The sequence below is a fragment of the Poecilia reticulata genome, linkage group LG6 (assembly GCF_000633615.1).
Source record: "Poecilia reticulata strain Guanapo linkage group LG6, Guppy_female_1.0+MT, whole genome shotgun sequence".
Lineage (NCBI taxonomy): Eukaryota > Metazoa > Chordata > Actinopteri > Cyprinodontiformes > Poeciliidae > Poecilia > Poecilia reticulata.
In genome coordinates this window covers 20,752,392-20,779,424 of record NC_024336.1, presented here as the reverse complement: position 1 = coordinate 20,779,424, position 27,033 = coordinate 20,752,392, and the positions used below count along the sequence as shown (strand labels likewise).

Genomic DNA, 27,033 nt, shown 5'->3' with positions numbered 1-27,033 from the left:
ATCCCTTCAAAAATAGGTGAGATGTTAACATCTTGCCAGCAAAACTTTGTCATATTCAGTGTTTTCTAAGATAACAAAATAAATTGTGCCTTTGTTTTGCCACAGTTTGCTACTCAAATGTTGCCACGATTGAACAAAAACAAAACAAACCCAAAAAAGATTTTTCCACAAAGCAATCATGTTTACTCTGAGACAACATTTCTCCTTAGTGGTACAAAAAACTAGCCGAATCGACCCTCACCTCCGATATGTGTACAGGTATGGCTGGCGGACAGCCTGCAGGGGAGCCCAAATGATGAAGCCCAGCAGGGCAAAGGGCAGGGATGCGAGGAGGAGCAGCAGATAAAGGGGTGCAGCAATCAGGACACACAGGGTCAGGAAGGAGCAGGGGTCCTGGGATCGCTGGCGCTTCTCCAGGGAAGTGGCCACGCAGGAGGCCAGGAGCCGGTCCAGGAGCCAGTAGCAGGGGAACACCAGGCTCCACGACAGCCCATCCAGGAAGTGCAAACAGGCACTGGAGTAAGGGGTGGTGTGGAGGACCATCTCTTCCCTTCTCTCTCTGTTCGTTCACTCTTTTTTTTTCTCCTCTCTTTCACTTTCTCCTCACCTCACGCTCTCTGCCCACACCCACATACACTCAGCAATCGAGCAACAAATCTGTCCCAGCGATTACATGAAGAGAAACGAGTAAAAAAAATAAATAAAATGCAATCACAATCCAGCTTACACCCTCCCCCCTATTTGGAGAAAAGAACACTACATGGTTTGAATGATTTTCATCTGCAGGTGGAGGCTTTTCCCAGATTCACTGCCCTTCCCTCAGTTATTACACCCTCCACAGGAGGGCTCAAGAAACACAGGCTGAAGGTGGCTCGTTGCCATGATGAAAACCGTTCGCTTGATGTTAGGTCTATGATTGCGAGGACTCCAACGACCTCCGAAGGGGGCATCCATTAAACATCACGATTTCCTGTGGCCCTGGAGAAAGTGAGAAAATCAATAAGAGGGGGAGGGAGAAGGGAGGAAGAACAAAGAGGATGTCAGTAATTGACTCGCTCTCATGTTTGTATCCTAGGAGGAGTACACATTCATTCAAGAATATCTGAACTCAATGCAGAGCGTACAAATCCTTCTAAAGATTCTTGCATTGGATGAAGCCATAGTGACAGATTTCACATTTCAGTCCCACCAGGATGAGCTGAACACAAATATACTGCACTCCACATCGGCAATTAAGCAAAGCTCACCTGGTTCATCGTTCAAGACAAAGTTGAAACTTTGTCTTGAAATCAGAATACATTACAAATCAGATAATGTATTCTGATTTTGAATTTTTCTTAAAATGCGAATAATAGGCCATTTTAGGCTTGAAAGCAGACCGCATTGTTACCTGAGTAGCTTAGAAAGTAGATGATGCCGTCATGTTCTCTTTTAGTTTTTGGCTTTTATGTTGCGGTAATTAAATTGGGGTGGACACCCAAATTTTTAGTCATAACAGGTCAATTGAATATCACATTTATTATGGTTAAAAAAGAAAAAGTTGAGGGAGTATGAGTTTGAAGAGAAAAATCTCCTTACTGTCTGCTACTAGCATGTGCTAAAATGAAAATGGGCGCTCTCTTCTTCTTCTTGTTCTTCTTCTTCAACCTTAGATTTCAACGGCAGCTTGCATCCATTATTTCCATTATGATCCCAGTATTATTTAAAAAACGAAACATCTTCTTTTTCCCCTCAATGCCTCAAATTTCAATTCCCTATTAAAACCTAATTCTGTTTTAATGGGCGCTTTCTTCTTTTATTTCCAATGTTGACTTCCAATGATTCACTTCCTCCTAAAGAGCCCCCTGGTGGTTGAAGAAAAATCCACATATAAGCCACACTGGGCTAAAATCCGCATGGTTCGAAGCATAGGAAAAACGTAGCGACTTATAGTCCGGAAAATATGGCAGTTCTAGTAATTCTCGTCAGCAGATGTTAGTTCATGAACAAAGACTGCACTGAATTTTGGCCAAGCTAACATAGCTGTTACGAAGAACATAAGGTAGCCGTTGATGTTATAACTGTTCTTTTATTGCCGAGTGCTTTACGCGAACATGCCGGTTAAACTGTAAATAACGTAACAAAAAAAAGAAAAACAAAACGTCAATACTTAATATTGCAATATTCAAAGAACACAAACTTAAACATAGCCTTACAGCATTAATATATAACTCACCACATTGGGCAACACTCATGAACATTGATAAGATTGGTAAGATGTAAATTTTTGGCAGGTTCGGCTTGGTAGTGTGGTTGCTAGGCAACGTAAGTACACAACTGATCCGCCGTTCGTTTCCTTCTTCTACACATTAATCCATGTACCAATACAAAGCAACTATAGAGCCCCCTAGTGGAATGGGAGGAGTGAATCCAACAATAGCCCACAAAGATCAAAAGAGCAGCAGCACCTCCTCGCCAAACACCGTCTCATCTACAGCCAGGCTATTTTGGTTCAGCAATTTATTTAACCTTTGTTGTTTCAAGCAAGCTGTCATGAGGTCACTAAGTGACTCAATATTCTTCCAAACCGCACAAGCCATCATTTGTGGTGTGCATAGTTTATATTAAATGTGCATCGCATATCAAAGTAAAAAAGCTCAAAAGTAAATCTGGAAGGATGTCAATAAAATTTGATTTATGTTTTTTCATTTCTTTCCATACCTGCCTCCTTAGAAAAGCAACTATGCATTTTTCTGTAAAAAAAAAAAAAACAAGAGAAAGGAAAATAAAATCACATAAAAGGCTTTAGAATAAAGTTACTCTGTGTGAGCCTTATGTCCTTGTAGTTTGTTGTTGACTTCCAAAATGAGGCTTGTTTGTTCGATAAAGGGTTTTCTTATGAAAAGCACATCTCTCTCTCACATGAACAATGAGCACTGACTACTACATCCCAGTAATCATCTTCTCCACAATCCAACCCTTTTGTACACAATAATGGTTCTTCCTAGGATGGGTGATCTGCCTGTAATGTTCTGTGACTGACTTGCATCCTGCTACTTTCGGTTGAGCAGAAGACGCAGTAAGGTCTGCTGACTCATCACCACATCAGGCTGACATATTGTGGTGTTTCTATAGGTGGTTGTTTTGCTTGTTTTGGTTGTCTGACTTGTCTGAAGATCATCTGATTATGCAGCCTGTGCTGTACTTTTGGTTTAACTTCTTCTTTAAGTCAAATTTACAAATGTGTACCATCTGTTCTAAAAGGATAATTTAATAAAAATGTACATAAAAGTTAAAATGAAAAACAATTAAATTCACAGTCCCCATTGCATCTCCATATTATATAAAACACATCTGATAAAAGATTACTGCTGTGTTTAAAGTGTTAGCTTGAGTAATTTCTTCTTATTTATGTAATATTTGACATTTTTGCTTTTAGTATGACTAGGTAAACTGCGATTTTATTGCCTTATCCAGTTTTCACAACCATGTTTTTGTTCTCTGCACGTTCTTGAGCAGGCCAACAGTAGACTTAATAGTATCTTCAGAGAATCATTTTTGTCCAATTATCTGCAGCCAGGTTGCATTTGATTATATTCCTGTATATTATTTTATTACTCAACATTTAATTTAACCAAGTGGAGTTTAGTTTAGTTTATTCAGCACTGAAATATACCACATACACAGGAACATTTTGTGAAAGGAAGGCATTTAAAACTTGGCAGTGTCCCACATATAAAGTGATTGTAACTTAATAAACTTAACTCTACAGTTATAAAGTGTATTTCATAAACTAGACTCTTGTTACATTAAATTAAGTGGATTGTATAAGTAAATGTTTAATCTCGTCTGAAGAACAGTCTCATCATGATGATACAGTTAATCATTTTATAATGCAGGTGTAACATTTTCAGAGTATGTACAGTCAAATACATGTATTTCAAAAATGAGGAGAATTTCAAGAGTGGCGAGATCGTAATACACGTTTCTAGAAGAAGCTGAAATGGTTCCATAACAGGGTTCACTAGTGTTGAGTTGATATATTACCAACATCACTGGATGGCATTTCAGGGTATGAAACTCAAAGTTAGTTCAAGGTTAAAGCAGGTCAACTACTGGGAAAGATAGCCTTCGCTTCACTGTGGGGTTTTGTTTGTTGCTTCCTTCTGCACTCGCGGCAGAATTAAACACTGGGACCCGCAGCATTTAAAGACTTCCACTCTTCAACACGGCTGTGTGTTCTTTAATCATCTGATGGATTTTCTCTTTGGTAACAGCAGACGGCATCAACAACCAATCCCTGAAAAATACCCGTCAATCAGAACAGATATATCAGCAAGTGCAGCAAGTGTCAGTCTTGGCCTTATCAGGCTAAATGCAGCTGTGCATATTTTATACTCAAAACTGAGCACAAATATGAAGAAACAGAAAAAAGTCATGATGAAGTGTGCCATGAAAAACTCATATTGCAAAAAATCCTTTGCAACCTTTACAGAAAGTAAACCTAAAAGTTCGCCGCTTGACAGACGTGTGATATGTATGAGGTGTCAGTTCATATTCTCCTTTTGATTTGTGAAAAAATAGCACAGTATAATAAGGGAATCAAAATGATTTGTACAAGGAGAGAAAATAAGCTCAAGCCACAAAGTATCACAAGATGCTGTTTAAAATAAAGAACCTCCATACTGAAGGGAATTATAATCTGTAGAAACATAAACACAACAAATGTATCTACAAAACAACCACAGTTGCTCTTATTATTTCCTTTCCCACGAAACAGTAACACACTGAGTGTCACAAAAGGGGGATGATGGTTACAAAGAACGTCAATGCAGGTAAAAGGGAGGCAGAGGTTCAACAAAACTGTCAAGATCTTGGTTTGTTTGAGTTGGTTTTGGGTCTGTTTTACTTACTTTAGTTCAACCCTATCTTAGTGATTCACCCTCACAGTATTAAACCCTACTCCCATGTTCACACTCCTTCCTGGTTCCTCCTGTTAAATTCTGTCATATCCTGGTCTTTTCCCCCGGTGAGACTCTGCTTGCTTTTTGTGAGAAAACAATTTGCAGGTGATGTCCAAAGTGAATAAGTRGTGCTTTAATCAGAACAGAGTGTGGGAGTTTTGTCTAATTTTTAAACAAAAACAAACAAACAAAAAATCACACCTAATAAATATTTTTTTGTAATTTACATGGACAAAAAAMTGACAGGTTATTATGGGACATTTTGGGAATCTGCYTCGTTATGAAATGATAAATTAAGGTCAAATTTTCAAATCTAATATTTTAYTCCATACCCTGACTTCTGAACTTCTATCMAATGGTTTTTATAAGTAAAGGCAGGTGCAGGGAGCTCTTTACACGGCAGTAATTGGCAAATCTGATGTCAGTGATAAACGACAGTCTTATGACCTCGAGAATTGTTGGGAAATTCATCCATACATCTGCCTCAGACAATTTCCCTTCCAGCCAGAATCAATACTGTCTGCCTGGATAAACGGCAGGAAAACTGTGTTCTCTAGCGGTCTGCTTTGTTTCCATGTTAGTCAATGTTACTGTAAGACTGTTAGCATTTGTTGGTGGTGTCAAGATAAAACGCAAAGTAATTCAAAATAAAATAAAAAAACTTACTTTAAAACATACAAAATGACTAGATTTGGATTAATAAAGAGTATTACAACCTTAAATGCAACCAATTTGATCAAGAAACAAAATTGCTACAAAAAAATAAAAATAAAAAAATAAATATATACAGATATATATATAAATTGATAGAAACAACAAAATCTAATGGGGAAAAAATCTAAACTTATTCTCAAGCTAGATGCAAAATGGAAAATGTTTATAACTAATGCTAAAACTACAAAAAAAAAAAAAAAGAAAAATCATGACGATACCTGGTAACTGACATCTACTTTCTGACAACTGTACATGTAGTTTTTAGCAAACATATGATCTTTAGTATGACGGGACAGCAGTTCCAAAACTTTCTCTGCTGGGCCTCCTTTTGGTTAAGATCATTTCTGTGGYCCCCCTCAGGCCGAGGAGGAACACCACCCACTTTGGGAATTACTGCTCTATGACGTGAGGTTTCTAATGTTTTTAAAATTACTTGAGTCCTAGAAATATTTAAGTCTAATTTCCTTCTTCGCTTTTTGACAGCAATAGCAAAAATAAACGCAAATTAAAGATTTTATGATATTAAAATAAACGTAGAGTGAGTGTTTTGTTTGTTTATTTAAGGCCTCTGCTGTAGTAGAGACTCTTGGGGTCCACACCAAACATTACAATAAAACATTTCTTTACAAATATTACAAAAAAGACAGCATGGATGAGAAACAAAATTTGTAAGGTTTGAATTGTTGGACAGATGTGTGCAGCGTGATTTCTTGCTCCAGTTATGGTTCTTCACCCTAGAATGCWAGTTTCTTTCATGAGATAAAGATAACGTGATTATATAAGGCTATATAAGGCTTGCTACTGGAGTGTGGTGTGGCTCAAGACAACAGATCCGTTAGCTAATCAATGTTCATCCCTTGGATAATAGGATGGAGCATGCACCCTTGCATTAAGAGACCTTTTCCATAGCAACATCTCTGAAGCCAACTGGTTGTACTTACAGTGCTGTGGCAGCAAACCAAAAAAGAAGAAGAAAAAAAGAAACTTTGTGTCAGCTGTTACATCTTAAACCTGATGTGATTAAAATACAAAGCGATAATGAAAATACTGAAGATTAACACCATCCATTTGTCAGTATAACAGCTGGTTACCATGGAGGCCAGGCACAGGCCAGAGAAGACAGATTGCTAACCAAGGAGTCACACTGATTTTCTAGGCCTCTTCCAATGGATAATGTTTGGTGTCAGGAGAAGTTGCACTTGCTGCAACCACCCTAAGTGGTAATTAAGTGCTAGATCTCTAGGAAAATGTGATTTTATTGATGTTAACATTTATGAATTAGCAAAGACCAAATTACAAAATGAAATGACACAACAATATGTTAAGTGATAAAAAATATACCTTATTAATACTGAATATTGTTTTGTAGAAAGTGAAGGACCTGCACAACACAGAGTATTAAACGAGTTGTGTAAAAGATAATCAAAACAAAAAAGCTCTGAGAAAATGTATCAACAAAACAACATCCACATTTATTTATGAAGCTCTTCAACAAGACAAGTGGGCTAGAATTAATTCTTCTGTACTCAGGGGTCTTTTGTTTCACAGTAATTTAACGACTGTTGAACAGCACAGTTATCAATACCTCTTGGTTGTTTCAGAGGAAAGAGCAACACACTAATGTAGCCCGCAGGCACGTCATGCAAACAGCCCTGAAAACTGATATGAGTGAGAAAATAAACAATGTAGTGCAAATCAGAGTTTAATTTCTCTATTATCCATCTCCTGCCTCATTTGTCTACCATTTTAGATTTTTTTTTTTTTTAGTTTATATTCCTTGCAGCGTGCTCCAGCAGCTTCTGCAGGACAAAGCAGTGCCACCCAACATTAACACACGCACAAACCTGCAAAAAGGCCAATGACGTCACTCTGCTGACAGCATGCTCCAGGGACTGCTGTTGTCATGGTGACCTACTCTCTTCTCTACTACTGTACAGAAAATACAGACACACACACACAGAGACACAAACACACACACACGCACACAAACACACGCACAGGCAGGAGCTCAGTCGCGCCAAAGCTTATCTTCAATAAACGGAGAGTGAAGAGTTTAACATCGGCATACCATGGGAGATTTCAGTGCAGATTTTTTTTACATCTTTGTTTAAAATAAACTTTGATCAACTTATAGGGAATACAGTTCAGATTGCTTCAAATATTTTTCTTTGCTCATTGGGGAAAATCTGAAATAGCAATACAAGTTATACCCAGAGAAGCAATGCGTTCAAATGGCAGTTTTACCCAAACCAATAGCGTTTTAGCATAAATATGCTTATTCTTATCAGTCATGTGAAAACAATATGATGCCTCACTGTGTTCAGTGTCTTCCAAACTAATGCTTTTCTCCTTGCAGAGCTTGCTTAATTCTTACAGATGACCAGATCCTGCTGCAGTAAAGCAACACCAAACCATGACACTTCCACCTCCATGCTTCACAGCTCGTTGAGGTCCTTTTCCAAGGATTTCGTATGACAAACATATTGTCTGTTCTTGACTCCACATACTTGAATTTTTGACTCATACGACCACAAAACAGCTTTTCAAAAGTTCTCTGCCTACCGTCTCTCTGCCAAACTTCAGGAAGGACTTTGAGTTTTCTGTTCCCATGAAAGAAATTTTTCCTCTCTTTGTCTGAGACAGGCGTGAACTCTTACAACAGTAGCAACAACCTGCAGGAGGTCCCATGATGACATTTTAGGGTTTTTGAAAACTTCTTTTGGCATATTGTAATGTAGAAAATTTTAGCTATACATTGGAACAGCTGATTTTTTAAAAACTTGATCCTGCACTTTTTTCTATTTCTTAAAAGTATTAATTTTTGGGCACTGTTTATTTGATGTAGACTATCATTTGGCCTGAAACACTGCTTTTCATTTTCATCTCTGACTTAACTCCACGATTAGTTGTTGTTATGCTGAGCAGGGAACTGATGTAGATTAGTAAAAGAGCAGCCAACGTCCATAGAATAAGACATTTAAAATATCTGGAGACAAACTGATCAAGACAATCTATATATTGGGAAGAAAAACACAGGAAGTAATATAGGTACATTACAGGTGCAGTTCATTTTAAACACTTTAGGCTTTGGTTCTCTGGAGGCTCTGGGAGATTCATTACCTATGTCACATGTCTCCCAGATGGTTATTTTCATATCAATTAAAATGTATGGCTTCATGTTTCCCAACACAATCAGGGATGGACTCAAACTCATGGGAACTGCTGAGCAGAACAAGAACTCCCACAGGCATCTAAGACTTATGCGCTGGGCTGGTGAACTGTCATATTACTCATCATTAATCAGAGAAAAACTGGGTGCTTATTACCCATAATGATCCGTGGCTTGCAACAGATTCATGTATATCATAACAGATTTACATATGGAAAAGTTTTAAATGTTGTTTCTGTTAAGTACCCCTCTGAAATATTCATAAACTCATCATGGACTGTCATCAAAATGACATCAAGGCTCGCAAATATCAAATTGTGCTATATTAATCGATACAATGTGTTTCACTTAGTGAGTTGAGTCATTTAAAAAAAATAAGTTTCAGTATTATTCTACTTAATTAAATGACTGCATTTGAGTCTCTATGTGTTATTTTCACCCTATGAGGAATAATGATCCACACTAAATTCAAACTTTTAACTTTTAGTGATCAGTGAATCGGTGAATGTGTTGTATAATCAACCAATCCTGAAGGATTTCCAATTCAAATGCATCCCTATATTTCATAACAACAATGGCAAATATTCCTCTTATAAGAGTCCATAAACTTCTTACTAAAGCTTTGCACATTGCTTTAAAACAATAAAAGATGGCATAGGGAGCTGTTTCAGTAATATTTCTCAACAAAAATAATGAACATTTATTGAAGTGAATAACTCTAAGCCTGTGCAAAAGAAAATTAATTACATAATAATATTATCTAGGGTATGTGAGTTGTTTTTCTCAAGTTGTACCAAATAATTAATCCAAAAGCTAATGAGGTGTTCTTATATTGGCATGATATTGAGGAAATATCCCAGCACTTAAAGCTTTGTGGTCATTAAATAAGGCTAAAGTATTTTCCCCCGCTTTAAACATCTGCAGGCATCTTGGACCATCAAGTAATAACGCCCTCCTCCCCTGCGTGTTCCTCTGTGTCTGAATAATTGTGGTTATGTAACACTGTTAGGGAAGGCACATAATGCCATCACTATGAGGTGCAGTAATTCTATCAGGACCTGCTGCCACCTGCTCTGGAGCAACACTGCTGCATTTACAACAACAAACAAACCAGACAAGGCTGAGTCACTGCAGGATGGAGAGCCGGACGCCTCTCTGAACACCTGCCAGCAAAGATGATCTAAACGTATGCTGAGGAAATTAGTTTTACAGATTCAAGCACAGACGCAAGGAAGCACCATTTGTCCTCTGGGCTTATCATATGGCGGGGGTTTATTGTGGCGGACAATGGAGCTGCTCACATGAAAGGGGAGCACGTGATCTGAAGAAAGCGGCTGAAATGCCCCTTTAACTGAATGACATTAAAGGTATTATTCCAACCGTGACCTTTTGTTTCATCTTTTCCTTTTCCTTCATCTCTCAGTCCGGCTCCCTCCCACAGTCGCCGCCCCTCTTTTCCGTCGCTGATCTGATAAATTGCGCTGCAGGGCAGCAGAGCCTCACCTCTGCCCTTTTATGTAACACAAAGGTTGCTATTAGAGCCATTAACCCGCTTTTGATTCAGGGCCCACATCAGCATGTCATCGCCCAGGTATGACAACCGCAGTGACTTGTTGGTACAGCAGCACCTTTGGCTTATGCAGGGATATTTTTAGGCGGGCCAGAAGCGTCGCCACGTTCAGCGACTTTGATTCAGGACGGCAAGATGCAGGTGTTACGTCATATGAAACGGAGATAAATAACAGACAAGTTTGAAGTAAAGCGGTTAGAGAGGAAACAGGTTGCCTGTGCTACCTTCCTCTTATTAATAACTGTAAAGAAAAAAATTTTATCGGAACATTAAATATTCTACAGTGGCTACGTTGATTGGTTAGAAGATGGAATACCTGTTAGCATGTTATATATAACTTTTTGTAATGAAAAAGTTATAGTAGGCTACATACATTTAAATGTTGAATATTCTAATGACTGAGCAAGTAATCGCAATCTTTCTCTGGAGCCCCAAAACCAAAATCAGTGCAGACTTGCTGGTTTGGAACCAAAGAAATAACTGAAATCTGCTACCTAGAACTGCCTGTTCTAATAGTTCAAACAGCAAATATAACTTCACATGCATTAACTGGAATCTGTCTTGGCACAACCACACACGCTACAGTCTTTCTTATCGCCATACTTTTTGAATATTACAGAAATACTTTGCAAATCTGCCAATTGGCATTTTTATCTGTGAATAATTTAGAGTTCTGCTCCAAAAAAAGAAGCATTTGTTTAATTTAAGCCTAGACAATTTACAACAAACATCAACTTCTCCATGAATAATTAGCAAATATTTTAGCTACAGCTTTGTTTCTACAGAAGCCAGGAAACATAGGGAAAAAGCAAATTAAGAGACTGTTCGGCACTGATTAGCGTCACAGTTGGGCAAAACTTAAATTATTCACTTTCAAAATATATTTTGACTAAAAACAATTTTCTGATGTTTCCTATCCTTGTTCGTATCCTTAATGGTTTGCTATTATCTACTGCTTGCAAGTCTATTTAGAGTGTAATTCTGAAAACAGAACTAAGACAGACGTCCTGCTAATGTTCAACAGACTGAACTCTTGACCTTTTGGCAGCCATCCATATTGGCTGACATCAGCCAGCATTCAGACTTGGACAAACAATGTGTGTGTTCTGTCCATTTGCTGTGCTTACACTTGCATGACCGTGTGATTGTACTCAGAAACGTTGCGGCTCTGCTGTTTGTTCAGCTTTATCCAGGTCGACTAGTTTGTTATTAATCAATACTGGAAACTGATGACTATCCGTGAAACCACAACTCGGAACCAATTTTCATGACAGAATTTATAATCACTTAACAAATGAATACCAAAAAGATATTTGGACTTAATAAAATTATCTAGTTCTTACAAGCTTTTAAAATTATTCCAAAAAGCACTAACTGTGCTGCCTAACTCTAAGCAGGAATTTGATTACAAAGAGGAAATTGTAAACAGAGTTGGTGTAAATGTTTTTGGATCAGTGTTGCAAAGCTTTCGCTGCAATCCTTCTTTGTGCTTTTCTGAATTTTGATGTTGACAATATCAACATTACCGCCACCTAGTGGTGCTGTGTACATGTAATACATATTACATTGTTTCTATCAGAAATCCCAAAGCTGCGTTTTTTTGTTGTTGTTTTTTTTTTTTTACAAACAAGCAAAAATTCTGCTTTCCATTTGTCCATTTTAACGTTGTAAAGGAGAAACAACAGTAAATTTTTAGCAAACATGTAATGCGTCAAAAAAAAAAGTTAGGCTCCTTCACCTATCTGATCCTCTTTGAAGTTAGATAGAAAAAAATGAAGAGCAAAGCACATATAGACATGATTTGTGCTGTCAGTGTTGCTCTATGACAGTTATCGTTTTATTTGGAGGGAGAAAACAACACACGGGCCTCTGGAGAGTTTTATCCATTTCATTCACTCCCCAGCCTCGCCTGCTTTTCTGTGCTACTAAACCCTGACCTCTGCGCCCCTACACACATGCTAGCTCGTGCGTAAAAACCCAGAAATGCAGCACACGATGAGACAGAGGCACACACACGAGATATCACTCTCAGTTCGCTAAATCATCAATACTTAGCCAGAGGCAGTGTGCAAGGCTATAGAAATAAATTAATTAATTTATGTCTGAGGGAATCTCTCTCTGTAGCACAAAATGATTTTTTTATAGGTTTTAACAATCACTGCCAAGACAAAACAGTAAAACACTGAAAACAGTGATGCTGTATTCCCGTTGAAAAACCTTACTTTATTTTGACTCCAAAGACACATAGCATCATCAGTGCCAGGTTTCTGCAAGTTTCCTCCTAAGCCAACGTACAAATGTGCAGTACAGCACTACTGTGTAAAATTCATCCCTCATTTCTTTCTAATTTACATCCCAGGAGACACAATTTCAAGCAAACTTTCAAAGGAGTCTCAAGCAAAGACTTTTAAGTTTTTCCGAGCATTAACCCGTATAAAGAAATTTACCTTTGTTTGAAACTTCTGCACAGTCTTACAGCTCGGAAACCCAGGCTGTTGAGTACCGCATCATTGCTTCCCTGCTTGCAGTCTGAGCAGAACTCTCCCCTGACAACCAAAACCTCTTCCTGTCCTATCAATTATTTATCAAACTTGTGACAGCAGTCCCTTGCTTTGTGTAGAACACATCTACTGCATCTCTGTCATTTCTTCTTCTGTTATGAGAGTCCTCAGTCTCTCTGGACACTAAACTATAGCTAGAATATGGCTTCTGTGATGGGTTTCTATGTTCATGAATCACAATCTAGAGAAAAACTGCTGAAATTTGTTTTTTTAGAAAGTCAAATTCTCAGATTAAGTGCTGCAGAACAAGTGAAAAGAAGCTGAGAAAGGTTGGGTCGTCTGTGAATGTTAAGAGAGAAAGCAGCCGCAAAGGACAGCTTCCTGGCTGTCACTGTTGCTGAGTATGATTAATGCTGTCATGGAAACGGCCCGAAGTCCAGGCTATGGCAAACACAGGTAAGCATTAGGTGGTGGAGATGAAGACGTTTTCAAAGTTCTACACATAAATGGGTATTTGGTTCATCATCAGTTTTTCATTTAATTGTAGCGTAAATTGTTCAAATTGTGAAACATATATCATAATATGATGAATGTAATAAAATAAATAAATAAACTTTGCAGAAGGAGACATTAGTGCATCTTTCTCATTCAAAAACCAAGGCCTCACACTTTCATCCTGGCCTCTCCAGTGTTTATTATTATGACTGACGGATGTCAACATGACCACGTTATTGCACAACTGTGTGGTTGGGATGGACGGTGTTACAGAACCACAGCAGGCTGCAGTGTTCCCCTGGGCAATGCATAAAAATGGCTTGGCTCTGTGTTGCAGTCCTCATACAAGCTTTCTAAATCTAACTTTACTCTTAAATACAAGCACAGTTTTTTAATTATCCAGAACATGCTATTATTATCTGCATCAGTCTACAGTCCACAGACTCCTATTGCTTCTGCATCTGTCTCCATTTTGTATTATATCACTGTGTCACACTGATTCTATAATCCACTATTACTGGGGTTCATAACACACACGCGCCAGACAAATACCTTTTTCCTGAACATGTGTAGGGATATTTTTGTTCAGAACTAAGTGCACTAAACAATGCTCCAACTTTAAAAAGTGACACCAGAACAAAACAGAGAGGACTCCCACCAGTCAAACTCTGCTCTTTGGAAACATTAAAGGTCATAAAGAAAGATGGGCTTTATGTGGCATGATTCAGCGACAGTAAGACATGTGGCTCACTTTGCACCGAACCAAATTACTCATCGGAAACAACGTCCAGCTATATGCGAACATACATACTGGAGAACAATCAACTGATGGCTACCTGTATCATGTCCAAACTCTGAATATCTTATAAAATGTACGACAGAGAAATCTCTGGTTGATGAGGAAGATTTTTCAGGTACAGCTGGGACACAAAAACTCCTGGGATTTAAACATGTTTTCACTGAATATGGGCACAGTCTGATTTAGAGTTTCTTAAACGTCAACACTAACTGTTTTCAAATGATTATATTGTTGTATCTAAGCTACTTTATACCTCATCCTACATTATTTTTTGAAAAGAATCCTACTAAAGCGGTGAAATGTATCCAAATGTGAATCGAACTACGTTTTTTTTTGTGTGCAGAGTTACACCAGTATGTATTTCCAGTCACACTTCAGAGTGGTTACTGGTTTACGACCAGCTCACAGACCTAAATCATATAGATACATCTACCTTTTGAGGTGGATCAGGAGCCTCAAAAGGGTTTGAGGCTCCTGACTTTTTTGATAAACATAAAAGTATGTCACTTCCATGTTTACTGAAACCTGTGAAAAGTCAATGTTTTCTACAAGAACACATCTAGATCATGGAGAGTATAATTGGAAGGGGATATTGTCTGTGGTAACTAAAGAAGATTTCCACCATTGATGTTGGATAAGATCTTATCCATGAACACAAAGAGTAAAAGCGACAAGCGCGGTTTCTCAGGACGTTTTCCTGTTTTACAGTTGCTACATGCCGCAGCTCTGAGCTGCGCTGCTTCCCCTCCAGCACAAAGCTGTTTAAATTTTATGTGTTTGCTTTATTTCCAGTTCGAATCTCCATCTGGGATTCATAAAGTCATCATAAATTATGTATCTAGGAGCACTTTGTAATCCTCGCAGGAAATTAACAGAAAGTGAGGAGGTGGGGAAATCTATGGTTGTAAGAATCCACAAATTTACAGACTTGGGAAATCAATATCTTTATTAATTTTTATCCTTTCTTAGGTGATATTGCACGTTTTGAAAAACTAAATGAATGTTGGTTGTGCTTTGAGCTACAGCACTGAATGTGAACAACACTTAACATTATTTTTAAGGTAGGGTTAAATTTAATTTAAAAGAATCAATGGACTATGTCTCTATAATATAAATGTTAAGTAAGCATAATTCAGTTTTTTTTTCCCAAAACTCTCAACATTGAACCTAATATCAAGACATTTCTTTTTTCTGCATTAGTGCCCCTGTCCGTAATTATTATTCATTCCTACGACAGATTATCTTCTATCACCATGGGATGATGACTCCAATTTCCAACCACCACAGGAGAAATATTGTTTCCAATCTTCCTCCACATTTTTACTTCTGTCCAAATGAGTTCATGATTGAATTATCATTTGAAAATAGTTTATTTTGTATTGTGTTAACTACAAACCCACACCCCAAAATGACCAACATTGTGTCGAACGAAGTAAAAATAAAACCTTTTACATCACTGGCCACTATAACCACCATACCCATAACATGAATATTACTTAGGATGACTGTGATGATGAATTAATGTGAGCATAATGGTCCTGATTGTAGTCTGCCAGAAAGAAAACAACAGAGTCATCAGCCAGGCTTTATAAACCAACAGGAAATGTTGGTTCATATTGGTGCCATTACATGTACGCCGTGGTTATTGTGCATCATTGGTCGATTGATCCGTATCTCATCAAAAACTGGAAATGCTGTAAATTTGTTAAACTGTACAATAAGAGAATGATGAAAATGACTGCATTAAGAAGTCTGTCTGCATACTTAGAGTGGGTATTTGTGAAACTACTTACAGCTATTAGTTTAGCTAAATATTAATCGGCATGTTTTATTATCCCTGCGGTTTCTGTTTTGATTTCCAATTAACTACTTATCCAATGCTGGACAAACCCAYACTAAGAAAAAAACATAAATAAATGTGAGGCACCATAGCTTTGGAGGTTTTTTGTGAGAGTCAGAGAACCCATATTTTCAAGATTTTCTAACAGAATATTCTGCTTGGAGAGTAAGAATGTCTGACTTTCTACATTTTCACCTTCTGAAATATTCACACACTTTTTTTATTTTTTGCCTCTAGTTCCATCTCCACATGTGCAGTACATAAAAAAGCAGACTGTCTTTAAAAAAAAAAAAAAAGCTACTTTCCCTCTGAATACTCCTTGGCTCTTRGGCAAATATTTGAATTATTCTTTTGCCTTTTACATCAGAAATCTTGAGGGGAAACTGATTGTAGGTTTTCTTTTTACAGTAACATGATATTTCCACTTCTGGTTTGTGAGTTCAATGGTTTTTGCTGGAACATTGAGAAGTTCAGAAAATCTGAACTTACCTATTCTAGCCCTCCATGCAATATTTTGGTAATGAGAAACATTTTTCTAGGTCACTGGCTAATATTAAACCAGCTTTGATGTACATATAGCAGCAAAAATGCTGCTTCTTCTCATTTCCATTATTATCTTCACCTGCTCAATACTCCTATTCAATGATAATCTACATACTGACACTACAAATGATACTAATAATAATAATAATAATAATAATAATAATAATAATAATAATAATAATAATAATAATAATAATAATAATAATAATAATAATAATAATAATTAGGAGTTGCACTCTGTCTTTAAACTTTTGCCTAAACGAATTGCTCGTACTTCACTTTCACAAGTGTTTTACTTTACATCTATGCAGTGGAGTATGAAAGATCATTGTGGTTGAAAGTAAGTTTATGCTAACCTGACTTTAATAGCTTAGATAAGACTGAAATTGTCAGGGTTTATGCAATGTTTAATCCTGTTGGCAGTGTCTGCGACTGACCCCCCCAGTGTCCTGCATTTATCCTGCTCTCATGTGATTGTTTTCATATGTGTGATATTAAGCGGTGAATGGGAGTGCAGGAGCTGGTGCAGCTCACATTTATTATAATAATTGTAGCATTAGATAACCTTTTTAAGTTTTCTTCTCTTCATTCACTACTTTTCCGGAAACATTTTCATTGTTCATTTCTGTGTCGTTCTAGTGTCAATGCGAAAGGTTCACTTTGAAAAGTAAGTCATAAACGACACTGATGGAGAACCTGAGGGCCCCTGCAAACATTGTCGTCTATTAAGACGCAGCAGTGTTAAAGGCAGAGGTGAAATCTAATAATGATAGCTAACACTTTGATGAAAGTGTCACTTTATTCATAGTAAGMTGTGAAAATGAAGGAAGTATCTATTTTAATATAATTTTCCCAGTCAGTTTTTATTTCTTTGTCTGATTTTGACACCAACATGCAAGAGATGTGTGAAAATTTTAAAACAGGTTTTTTACATCGCAATGTAATTATTTATTTAGTATATTTACCACTGATTTTGGTTCTGTAACAATGATCACTTTCCAAGCTGACTGTTAGCCCTGATAAAGACGTGTGAAAATCATCATAATAAATTAATATTTTACTGGATTTGCATAATTGCTCACAATTTGCTTGTACATTTGTGTAAATTGAGTGCATTGTTTACAAAATCCGACAATTAAATGAAGATGAACAAACTGCTGATGGCATAACCTAACCAAGGAATGAGCAAATGAGGAATAAATTTATGTTTTGCTTCCTTTTGTCTTTGGTTGCGCCCCTGTCCTAACAGCTGCGTCTGTAGCCTGAAATACTAACCTGGTGGTCGCCAAACAAAGCTGGTTTATTTCCAATCTGTCTCGATTTCTTCCAGCAAAAGCAACAATTGTTTTGTATCGTATTTACCGATGTTACCAGATGCACTTGTTGCATCTGTGTTGGATCTAATCAGGCAAGCAGCAGCTCTGAATCTGCCATGTGGCTGGCCGAGAATAGAAAGAAAATGTGGAGGAAGTTGAAAATCAGGTTAACAGGCAGAGCAGGCCCACAGCCCACCCTGCTCAGATGTCATCTTTAACCTCATCACCTCACTAATTACCAAACTGGGGGTCCGCCCCGCCCTCTTCGTACTCGTTCAACAAGCACAGACTCCTTCTGTGAGGTCAGAACAAGGCCTGTAGCTCATGGAGGTAATAAGAGACTGTGAATCGTCCACATGCGCACTTTATTTTAGTGAGCCCCTGTAGTTTTCAGCGTGCACCTGCTTCTCCGCATAAACAATATAGTTCAACTCAACCACATCTTAAACAAACTGCTCCACCCAAAGCGTCTCTTTCCAACATCACGGTCAGAAGACCTTAAGAGGAAAACCTTTAACAAGAGGAAAGCACAATGACTGAAACTGACTTGATTCATTTTGCCAAAAAATATTTTTGTCAACATTGCTAAAAATGAGTCAGCTCCTTTTTCAAATGACTGGAAAACAAAACCTAAACTGGAAAAGTAAAAGTAGAAGTTACCCCTTGAATGTTTTCGCTTTTTTTTTTTTTTACACAAACCACAAACTGTAATGACATGTATTTTTACAAGTAAATATCTTAAAGGGGAAGTATTATGTGTTTTCCAACCACATAGTGCCATTTCAAAGCACAATAAAGTTATTATTCTACTTTCAGTTGTTATAAACACGACTTACAAGAAATTAGATTTTGCAATTTAATGCCTTGACATTGGGCGTCTGTCTCTTTAAGAAACCCTTTAACTTTCCGAAACTCTGCCAGGAGCATGTCATCACATTACTCTCCTATTAACCCCTTCACAATGTTTTTACCAGCATTGTACAGAGAAGTAGCTCGAATAATGAGCTACTTCTCTGGTGTTTGTTAGCAAACACCACCAGGTGTTTGCCAATTGTTGCTGGCTAGTCTGAAGGAGCTCAGTGGGGAAGTTGTGGGAGAAAGCTGCTCTGTCAGGTGGAAGCCCAGGTGGAAAAAGTTCAAGAGATATGAATACTTTTGTGAAGTCAGGATAAGCATTTAGACATTTGAGGATAATTCTTTAAAACCGGAATGACCAATCATAGTGATCATCTGATGAGATAAATAAGGATGCCAGCGTCCATCTGCAGGTAAATTCACAAAATTACTTTTTTTTTTCTTGATTTTGAAAGTTTGGGATTATAATGTTTCTTGGCATCACAGCAGCCATTATGTTCTTGGCAGCCATAAGGTTGAGATTGGTGTCCACTGCTGTCAGTGCTGGATCTGGCCAGAGCACCTGGCATTCGATATGCCCTGCTAAATGGTTTTCAGACTCTGCCCACATAAAGAGCGGCGGCATGCAGAAGGTGCGGACCAATTCTGCTCTAAATGAGAGTCTGTAATTTCATCAGTTAACAGCGCTGATGACTGACAGTGCCCACACGCTCTCCTTGTTTCCAAATATAAACCCACCCCACCGCCTAAAAGATTAAACCAACCCAACCCAAATCCTGCTCTCTGCAACTTCTCAGCAGTGGAAACATAATCTGTCTTTATATTCACACACTGACCTGCCAACAGCAGCGGGCAGCCAACCAAGCCTCCCAGTCACATCTAACATAAACTCAATATCGAACACACAGCTGTCTGCTCTAAATTTGCTTTAGTGCAATGAGCATATTTCAGCAAATAGGCCGTAATCCAGACTAAATATCATTCAGCCAATCTCATTGGGATGGATTTAAAAAAAGGAACTGCTCCATTCCCCAAATCCTTCTTTAAACGGCCCGGTCCAACGTGCTGATCCAGCTGAGCCACTCACTTTACAATGYAGAATGAAGCAACGCGCACAAGACTCACAACTGCAAGTTTCTAAAGAACCAGCTTCTGGTGTGCACACATTCAAATAATTATACATCCATATTCTATCATTTGTAACCTTATTTTTTTTTCACACAAATGCAGTTAAAGGAAAATTAAAGTTTATTTGACTGATTTGTCAGAGAAAAAACTTCCTACTTCCACATTATTTGAAAGAAAAAGTAGAAGATATAGGTTCTGCTAATCAAATGCATTTGATTATTTGATTATTGTCAGAATGACCACCTCTATAAAAAAATGCTTGGGGTTGAGCAGGTGCATTCAAGAGTGATTGACAGCGCTAAGGACCTCCTCCTGCATCTGATTGGTTGTCTCTAGTTCACACTGGGAGATGATATAGGAGTTTGATTTTTTTCACAGATTATTTATCTCAAACCATACTGTCACAACATAGAGACAGTTTCAACAAATGTGTAAACAGTATAAAAGTTACATACTGCCACTTTAAAGACCAGAGGTCTGGGAGTCAAACATCATGAACGTTAGCTCATATGATCAGAAATGAAAGCAACAAAATAAGTAAGCTGCAGATCATCACTGTGACACAGATGCACACAGTTTCCTCTGAAGAATTCAGAAGAAAGGTGGCACAAGTGTTATTTGGACACAAAAAACAACACTGTTTTGTCATTTCAAGTTGGCAGAAAATATGCCGAGCAAAGAAAGATAAACTGATGACTGAAACAAAATGCTGGGAATGATCAGTCGGTGGAAACGTTTAGCACCCTCTCGCTACAAAGTTCCCTCTTTGGTAAATGGTCTGTCCAAGAAGCCGTACCTCCCTAGCTTATAAATGTTACACTAAGAGATAAAGTTGAGAACTACTGATTTATATCTCTATAAAGATATAAATCAATCGTACTGGACAGAAGAATGATTTGGCCTAAATCTAGAAAAACCTACAAGAACATACTATGTTTCTCCTATAACACGTCAACATGTGTAAACGGGTAATGAAAACAAAAACAAAAAGGAAAAGACTTCAAGTAGTAACTGTGCGCCACTTTGTTCAACAATTGGGTTTGATCAGCAAAGACGAGATTTATAACAGAATGCTGAAAAGAGAAGAGTCTGTACGTTTGTGTGCTGCTGTGTGTGACGCAGGAGTCCATTTATATAATCTCTATGTGTCATAGAGCACAAGTGAGGTTAATGCGTATTTGTGATGTGTCTATGTGTGTGCTCAGTCGTCTTGCCCGCAGCAGACGGATGACCTTGGGTCGGTTGTCTGCCTTTCCCTGTTTAGAGGCTCTTAGACGTTCACTGAAGCTGTAAATGATGTGACGACATAAAAAATAAAACACTGTGCTGACCAGGGGCACTGAATAAAGAGAAATGCTTTTCAGGCTGCTCAGATCACGTCCTGCTCTCTCTATCTTTTTTTTCTTTTGGTTTAGTTACATTTTCAGAGCTGTGCTGCAGCTGCCGCCCACTCTCACTCTGGACGTCTGCTGACCTCTGTCATGTTTTATTTTCTGAAAAGGAGGGTGATAGAGAAACAAGCCAGTTCACCAGAAAGAGATGTTTCAATTTGGAAATGCTTCTGTGCCGGCTAATTGTTTTATTCTGGAAATAGTGCTTGGGTTGCGGTTTGCAATGCTGGGTGTTTTCTTTTTTTTTCTTCAGGGCAAACCTATTAAAAATCCTTTTCTTTTCCCTGTATCTTTGCCAGCATTTAAAGGATTTGTTTGACACCAATTACTGGATTCACACATATTTGGAACATTGCAAAAAATCAAGAAACACAGTGAAGAAGTTTCCATTTCTAAACACTCAGCAACCAGCGTCATCATTTAAAAGCAATGTGCATAAATATATATATAACTATATATAAATAGATAGGTCTCTACTTTGCCCAGGGGCGTGTCTATGATTTTTTTCTTGGTGGACCACATGTGCACAGATAGTAGAAGGGTGGGAAGCTAAAATTGCAGTTTTCTCTAAATGCCTTGCAGTCTTAAATTGCAATGAACAGCATGCCACAATTTGAAGTTAAGAAAAGGGGGAAAATATTTTGAATCCTCCTATATAAATTGATCTTCAGTCTAAATATTCCACTTTGACACATTCATTTAGTTTTCAGCTCTTGTATGTGTGCTGGATGTCTCCCTCCCAGCAGGGTGGCAAATACAATTTCAAGGGCAGCTGGCACAAATGTGATTCCAGATCTTTAAGTTTTGTCATGTGTGGATGAGAAAAAATGTATATGAACGCTTTTTCTTATTCCTGTTTCACTTTGTCCAGTCATTGCACTCTGGATAAAAACTGTCTCAAATAAATCCTTAAAAGTCCAGAATGCAACTCTAGGTTCATACTTTTACATATGCTTCTTTTTAAAGACTGTAAATTAATACATTATTACTGATCTACTAATTTATTTAATTTTACTCATGCATTTATTTACCCGATTTAAAATGTTGCACATGAACCTACAACAGCAAATTTACCAATTACAGTCAATTACAGTATCCAGCTACCCATTTGGATGTATTTATGTTTCTATCATTTTGTCTTTAAAGATAAAAGTATTAACAAAAACCCCCAAAACAAATCAGAATAGGATTTCAGGTTCAGATTAGGCTTTTCTTTCCTTTCTGGACGAAGCATCGGTGGAAGCGGTGGAGTTTAGCAGACATCCCACTCGTGCTGCCATGCTGGCACCTTAAACCGCCTGCATGGATGGAGGGAACAGATAGACAGATGGGGGACAGAAGGAAGGCTGACACACAAGAGTGATGAGAGGGTACAGAGACGGAGACACTAAGGACAAGCCCACATGAAGGCAAGAGGCAAACATGGAGCCCTTTCAGTCTGAGAAGAAATCACAGAGGAGGAGAGTGAAGGGAGGAGGAAAGACTGTAAATGGTCTTTAATCAGCTCTACATGGTCTAAACGGGGCTAAAGTCATGTAGCTCAACCTCATTTACCATAAGTAGGCAGTGTGCTGCTGGTTAAACACCACCTACATGTTTTGGCTCTGGGTGTTTTACTTGAGCAACCTTCAGCTTCGGCCTGTGAAACCCCGAAAGCCTTAAGCCATGATGTATTTTTAACATTTCTGCCTGAAAAAGAAAAAAAGTCGGGCAGAAACAGCTCTTCATCTGTAAGGTGAAAAATATTAGCTGTGCTAGAAAAATGGCACTTTGTACATATTTGAAAGACTAAAGTTTCATCCCTTCACATAATAAGACTAAGATTAGAAAGAATAAAATAGTGTCAGTAAGATTCTAGTATTGTTTTGTTGTTTTCAAGTGCTCAAATGAAGAAGGTCTATAATGTTGCCACAGATTCATGATCATGTAGAAAGGCTTTCAGATTTTTTTTCTCAGTATACTGTTCTAAAAATGGACAAAAAGTGCCAAAATAAATCATGTCCACCATCTAGTCACTTGGTCCTCAGAGTCTTGACCAGGGCTGGATCTTTTCCCAGTGGACATTAGGTGAGAGGTGCATTATACTCTCCACAGGCCGCTGGTCCATTACAGTCATGTAAAAGGCAATTAAGAGTGACCAGTTATCCTCGAAACAATAACAGGAAAATGCTCTGTACAAAAGATAAACATGATAAATAAACCCAGGAAGCATAGAAAAAAGACCTTCAATTATGACGAATCTGAAGTTGAGGGCCTGAGAAGATGAAACCCCCCCTGCAGAGTCCCACAGGGTAAAATATAGCCTCCAACTGGGGACTGTATCTGTGCTGGTGCCAGTTAAGGCTTTCTAAAGAGAGTAAGCCATGGGCTTCCAGATTCACACCATTTTTGAATCCCTGGTTTCAAATTAACAACAAAAGCCCGCAGACATCACACGTCCTTTAAGGTTTGCAGTTTCTGATTCAAATACCAGCAGGCCTCCACACAACTGTCCACAACAAGCCTCTCATCTCTGCTGCACAGCTCTCAGCGCTGCGCAGAACCAATGCACTCACTGTTTTAACTTTCATATCAGATTAGAAAATGGCAAAAAAAAAAAAAAGAAACTCTGTGCTTCCTGCAGTCTTAATTACCTCTGTGAGCCTGTTTTGAGACAGGCTTCTTATCCGATTGTGAATCTGCTGCCAGCGACGGCGACAATAAACTATTCAGGCTTCTGTGAGAGCACCTATCAGAGAGAGCAGAGGGAAATGAGAGGGACGCACTTGAGTGTGAAGACTTGACTTAAATGCAGGAAGAAACACGATGATGAATAAGAAGAGGCGAATGAGAGGTGGGAGGTTCACTGTCAACACAGCTCTTCATCCAATCATTTATTAGAAATCCAAAATAGGAAGTAATCCCGAGGGAGGCGGGCAATAATAGGAACAGCAGCTAGTTGCTGCAATTACCTGCTCAGCCATTTTTTTCACAACAACAAAGACACTCAAATATAAAACAGGAACTCAAAGCATTTAAAATCAAAGGTCCTGAATTTTCTGGACAATCAGCTAAAGAAATATTCCTTAACATACTGAACATTTATTTACCGTTATATCTAAGGCAATAGTCCAACGTCGCCCCAGAGACAGTCAATATTTTTGATGAAAACCATAATCCGACATGACAAGGGTTAAAAAAACAGAAGCATCAGGGTTTAGTCAGTGAGTTCAATGATTCTGTGAACAAATAAATTTAAAACACTTGGCCTCTGTTTTGGGCTAGAGTTAATAAATGTTAGGAATGTTGGTTACACTGGATTCCTCCAGAGATTGGAGACAAGCTTATATGTTTTTTTGCAAGATTAAAGAGCAGTGATAGTAGGCTGCTCAGAACAAAAAAAAGCTTTAATTTTTTTAGTATTGAAGCTAAATCGAGAAACGTGAAGTAATACGGAAAACGACCTTTCCAATCGACCAGTGATCACCTCCACGGTTACCTGTGAGAATGGTAGGTGTACACAAGAAGCCTCAAACAATCATTGTTGAGAAAAAAATGTACATGGACTGAAAAAGTTGCAGTTTGCCAAAGAACACAATCACAAGCCTGAAGACAACTCAAGCAACCGATGAAAGCAGGATGGTTCTTTCTGGGCTCATGGGATGAGTCTCATACAAGTTTGACGAAGTCATGTTGCCTCATGCTGAATAAGAAATATCCTTGAAAGGCTTCAACAAGACAACGACTTCAACACACCAATTATCAAGCATCTTCTTGGTCCCAGACCACAAAGAGTATAAGGTAGACTGACAGGAATTCTTTAAGTACACTGTGTTCTGAAACAAAACCAAGAAATGCACAGGAAATGTAGTCCAAACAAAGAGTTTGGAAAGAAAAAATGCTGATGCCGCTATTATTTTAAACATCCTAATTAAAGCTGCATCACACATTGAGTCTTAATTAAAATCTCAATATCAGTATGTGCAATATCGCAATCGGAGTACCTGGATGCAATAAGATGAAAATCAACAACCAGAGGCCATAGTTATCAGCTGAGAAAAATGTGAACTAATCACCTAATATTGTCATCTAAGTGTCTTATTCATAAGCGATAGTTGGATGGAGACTGAAATGGACACATGACTGAGATTTTCTCTGATGGCGTTACTACATCCTGTTGTACAGAAGAAGTTGAAATGCATTAGCAACACAGCAGAGCACTGAATCAGGTAATGGGCCGTCATTTGGTGCCTTTATCACATGCATGCCGAGGTCACGCTCAGATGCATCAGGGCAGAAGCTGCAGAGAGCTTCATGTGAGCGGCTGACGCTTCTTGATAATGGACAAATTAAAAATGAAGAAGAAGGAGTTTTCCCCCAAAACTGTCACTCTTAGTTACCAAGCAGAGCTGGATGATTTTTAATTCAAACAGCACTTTAGTCATTCTTGAAGTAATGAGAACAGTAAGCGGACATGCTCAGTGTCTGTTCAGTCTGTCAGAGAGTCATTAACTACTTATACTTTGGTTATCAAAGATCCTCACAGGGAGTCTGGGAACCTACATTTTTGGAACTTTTCTCCAGATTAATCAAATTACTCAAAACTATTTTCCTCTAACACTTACAAATATAATGGGTTCAAAGCAGATCTGTGGACCGTGGAGCCTCAATCAGCGAGCAAACAAAAGTTTAACTAAAATTAAACGGGAGGCATTTTGTTTAAGTTTTGCCTTCTTGACCACTTTAAGTGGATTCAGCAGAGGTGGTTCAGGTGGTGCCTCCTGTTGCAGCTCTTTGTAGGGTTTCTAGACAAACTCCACAACAGACCAAGAACTTGGAAGATCGATATGTCCCCTCTGCATCGGGAACAACTTTCAATCCCCCTCTTAGAAACTGGACAGTGTCCAGAAGAAGGTACAGCATGTGTGGGTTGTCTTCTTGAATAGGTTTCCTCCACCACCTCGAATAAACGTAAGATGATGGGAAGATGAATCAATGAAGTTGTTCTCAGAATATACCAAACGTAAGACATTTTTTGTCATTCTTAAACTAATTATCCGTGATGTTATTCCCTATCAGTATGTGTCGGCTGCAGAGCGGATCACATTTACATCACACTAGATTCAGCTTTATTGTTTAAAATTACAAGTAAGAAAATGGAGCTCCTTCTTAATGTTCTTAACTGTGCCTTGCATGACGACAGGAAACATTTCCTTGGGTGGTAAATGGGTTTAAAGGCTTAAAATTGACTGCTGTAACGCAGGGGGAAAAAATGACTTTGATTATCTCCAGATGGCACAAAAAGCTACAGAAAAAGCTTCCAACTGGAACCAATTAAAGGATGCAATGCAATAAAGGATTCCTGTTTTATCACATTTTGACTCGTCACCATTTATTTTGGATCTCGTTTTAAAACCGGGAACTTTCATGGCCGAACACCTCAGGAAGAACCTGTCTTATTAAAACTTTACACTTCAGCACAGACCTTTGGGTCATCTCACCAGAAATTATTAGCAGGTCCTCACAGCTGATTTAAAACCCAAGAGGATCGAGCTTTTTAAGCAGATGCACTTCTACTGTGGATTGAGCTTTTTGTGTTTTGTTAAATGTGGCGATTCCTTTTAAAAACAGAAGCTGAGGACGTAATAAATACATTTTTTTTTCCCCAAATGGTAATTTTAATTTGACAAACGAGCGCTCAAGCTCCCAGGCCTCTGGTAGAGGACCCGAGCTCAGAGGATGTAAGAAACCACTCGCGGAGGGTGAGAAGGGAATTTATATATATATATA

General features: G+C 38.3%; 1 protein-coding gene across 2 annotated transcripts in view; it reads right to left on the bottom strand.

Annotated features, from left to right (window-relative positions):
- The window catches only part of smpd3 (sphingomyelin phosphodiesterase 3), a 63,831-nt gene that overhangs the window by 33,243 nt on the left and 3,555 nt on the right, over positions 1-27,033 (bottom strand). The window contains exons 1-2 of one of the 2 annotated variants that reach the window (XM_008411767.2): positions 2,216-2,312; positions 242-978 (exon numbers count right to left, since the gene is read on the bottom strand). In XM_008411767.2, coding sequence (XP_008409989.1) covers positions 242-543 — 302 coding nt within the window. In that variant the 5' untranslated portion in view covers positions 544-978; positions 2,216-2,312. Of the gene's footprint in view, positions 1-241; positions 979-2,215; positions 2,313-27,033 lie in introns of those variants that run through there. The other variant, XM_008411768.2, reaches the window with a different exon arrangement.